The 3548-nt window shown below is 35.4% G+C and overlaps 1 protein-coding gene across 1 annotated transcript; it reads right to left on the reverse strand.

The window, feature by feature from the left end:
• Positions 1–634: 634 nt before the first annotated feature.
• LOC122197121 (uncharacterized) lies at positions 635–3038 on the reverse strand. The gene is made up of 4 exons (XM_052769729.1): positions 2141–3038; positions 1304–2053; positions 1106–1224; positions 635–1009 (listed from the first exon to the last, which is right to left on the reverse strand). Exons 1-4 carry the CDS (start codon positions 3036–3038, stop codon positions 635–637), a joined length of 2142 nt encoding a protein of 713 aa, XP_052625689.1.
• Positions 3039–3548: the final 510 nt, after the last annotated feature.

Genomic DNA, 3548 nt, shown 5'->3' on the forward strand with positions numbered 1-3548 from the left:
AGGGAGTACCAAGAGCAACATGTTGCTTTAGAGGAGAGGGTGCGCATCGCCGAGCACCAACTAGTCGAGCTTCAAGGCGCTTCTACCTCATCACAGGCACCACCACGGATCACTCGTCGTGAGTAGGACTTATCCTACCCACCGCTTTGCTGTAGATTTGGGTATGTGTTGGCGCTACCCCTTTTCTTTCTCTATGTATGTAGGACCGACCCTACATTTAAGTGATTGCACTACTCGTAGGGTCGTTATGTTGTTAGATTCTATCCTCGATGTAGTGTAGACATTTTTAAAAGGTTGATCTTCATGCATTATGTACTAAACATTATCATTAATGAAACGATTATGTGTTCTATTTGTGATGTTGCCAAGGTTGGAGAACTCGCTACTCGGTACCTGCTCGGCCGAGGGGGGAGTAGCGAGTACTCGGATTACTCGGGGAGTACTCGGATACGGTAAATCATGTAGAAAAATATTTTAAATGAAATTATACATGTCAAAGATCATAATTTAAAATACTAGTTAATGTAAATTCATTACAAAATTAGGTGAATACCAACAAAAGATACATTTTCAAATGTTAAATTGTTTCAAAAATAGACACCATTCTTTAATATTATATATTTAGATTAATCATTTAATCTTCCTCTTCCAATGTAGCTCCGATTTGTTCGTTGATGTTAACTCCATCCGATTCATATTCAACATCTTCATTTAGTTCTTCCTCATCCTCCGACACAAATTCTTCCTCATCAAGTTCTCTCAATCTAGAACTTCTACGATTTTGTAAAAACTCCTCGTCACCCATAGCTTCATCGGGCTCAACTTCATCCAACAATACATCATTTTCGACAATCCATTCTTGAGCCTCACTTGCATCTTTTGCTAAAAGTACTTCTATATCCTTAGTCTTCCTTTTCTTGTTATTTTCCATCAAATTTGCATTAAATTGAACAAAAACAAGATTGTTCAATTTAGACGTCTCTAATCTATTTCTTTTCTTTGTATGTACCTACAAAATTAAATAAGCAAAAAAAAAGTTTGATAAATATACAAGTTTTGAATAAACTACTTAAAAATGATAATTAAAATTTAGTAAACTACCAACCCCTTCAAAAGTGCTCCAATTTCTTTCACACCCCGAAGAACTAGTTGTTAAAGAAAGTATCCTTGTAGCAATCTTTCTCAATTGTGGAGTTGAGGCACCATAAGCTACCCACCAATTCGCTACAAGTTGAAAAAAAAAACATTGTTAAATTTATTATTTTTGAAATTTATAAAATAAATACAATTTAAAATATATTACCCGGATCAAATTTGTCGTTGTTCACCTCACATCCTTTAATTGCAATTTCTCGACTAAATTTTTCTTGTTTACCCATGTAAACCAGCAACTCAACCATCACAATATGGTTTTGCAAAGAATGATCTCCCGGATATATTGTTTCGACAAAATCAACAATCGCATCGGTCACATCAATATCATTTTGGATCTCCGGATTCTTATAAAGATAATATGGATTTAAAAGGTAAGCCGTCAAATGTAGGGGTGTATCAAGCCTACCTTTCATCTTTTTCGAAATGATATCCATAATAGGCTCATACGCTTTTTTATTGTTTCCCAAAGCATTAATAATTTCTTGTTTCGCATTTTGAATCTCACCATATACAAAACCCATTGATGGCTTTCGATCCGCATCAACCATCCGAAGAACTTTGACCAAAGGGGCAAAAACCTTTAAACATAATGCTATACCGGTCCAAAATGTGGCATTTACCACCGTGTCATATGCGGCTTTCCCTTTAACGGTGTTGCTAAGTCTACATGATTCCCATTCATCGCTTGTAAACATTTGTTTTAGTTGGGCCTTTTTATCGGCCAAACTTTGCAAAGTAAGAAATGCGGAAGCAAATCTCGTGACTCCCGGTCGCACAATATCTCTTTTCCTGGTAAAGTGTCTCATCATGGCCAAAGTTTTATGATGAGCATAAATAAACACCGTGAGTGTTTTTGCATGGTTGAGAATTTTCTTATACCTAGGTAGCCCACCAATACCTTTTAAAATAAATAAAACGTTAATAATATTATTCAAAATTAATAAAAAACACTAAATTATAAAATTAGCACAATTAAAATTAATACCTTCAAGCATAAGATTGAGGGTATGTGTTGCACAAGATGTCCAAAAAATAGTTGGTCTTTTTTCCTTTAACAACTTGGCCGCTCCCATATTATTTGATGCATTGTCGGTCACAATTTGTACCACATTCTCGGGGCCAACTTCTTTGATGCAACTTTCAACATACTCATGTATGTGTTCACTTGTGTGAGCTTCATCCGATGATTCTTTAGATGACAAAAAAACAGTCCCCATCTTTGAATTAACACATAAGTTCATGATGCTCCTTCTCTTTCTATCGGACCATGCGTCCGTCATTATTGAGCATCCATTAGATTTCCATTCATCTTTGTACGGTGTCAACAAATTTATTGTTCTTTCTACTTCTTTCTTTAAATATGTTTCTCCCATCTCATATCTAGTTGGAGGTGGTGCCCCACGTCCAAATTGGCCAACCGCCTCCAGCATAATTTTGAAGCTATCCTTTTCAAAGGCATGAAAAGGAATGGCACATTCATAGGCCCATCTACAAATATATTCTTTCACACGAACCATGTGTTCCTTACGGATAGCATTTGACATATTTTCTTGTTTGCTCTTTCCCATGTTTGAAACATCTTGGGGGTTGATGGTGTTTGGAAACCGATCCATAGGCCCAAAATAACGTTTAGCCTTCATAGAGCCAAATGAATCTTCCATCAAATCATCATCGATGGTAATGGTTTCATTCTCACTACTTCTAATATTCACTTGTGCTCTTAAAGACTCATTTTCATCTACCTTCCCCTTCTTTTTATTTCGGTTATCAAGAAGAGCATCTCTACATTTTATTTGGTCATTTTTTGTGGCCTTTGGGCATGAAGAAACATTTCCCTTAATTTGTGCAATATGTTGTTTTAGTCTATTGATTCCCCCACCCATCTCTTTATTACATAAAATGCATTTCACTCACTCCAGTTTCTTAGGATTCACACACAATGCATATTCCCATCCAGGATCATTTGATTTGCGTTTAAGATTCTCTTGAGCTGCAGTTGATCCCGTAGACGGGGTTGTTGTGGTTGATGTCATTACTTCGGTTAGAAATATATCTAACACAAAGTGAGTTAGTGAGTCTAAAACACACGCATTGTTTCAGAAAACAAAATAATATCATATTGTCAAACAAAGTGATAAAACAAAATAACATACAATCATATTACATACACACCATAACAGTAAGTGATAAAACAGAATAATACCAATTACACATTTACACTGCTACACAGCAAGATAGATGAAATATCCTATTACACAGAAAGTGATACACAGAAAGTGATAAAACAAAATAATATACAACTAATATAAGTCTTGTACACAGAAAACAGGGAAAAAATACATACAAATTGTGAAATACATACACATCATAACAGTAAAATACGAAATACACTG

Source organism: Lactuca sativa, chromosome 3 (assembly GCF_002870075.4).
Source record: "Lactuca sativa cultivar Salinas chromosome 3, Lsat_Salinas_v11, whole genome shotgun sequence".
NCBI lineage: Eukaryota > Viridiplantae > Streptophyta > Magnoliopsida > Asterales > Asteraceae > Lactuca > Lactuca sativa.

Coding starts and splice junctions, on each gene's coding strand:
- LOC122197121 (XM_052769729.1), bottom strand. CDS start 3,038: ATGGGTGGGGGAATCAATAGACTAAAACAACATATTGCACAAATTAAG. Junction 2,054..2,140: donor CCTCAATCTTATGCTTGAAG/GTATTAATTTTA, acceptor TTATTTTAAAAG/GTATTGGTGGGCTACCTAGG. Junction 1,225..1,303: donor CAACGACAAATTTGATCCGG/GTAATATATTTT, acceptor TTCAACTTGTAG/CGAATTGGTGGGTAGCTTAT.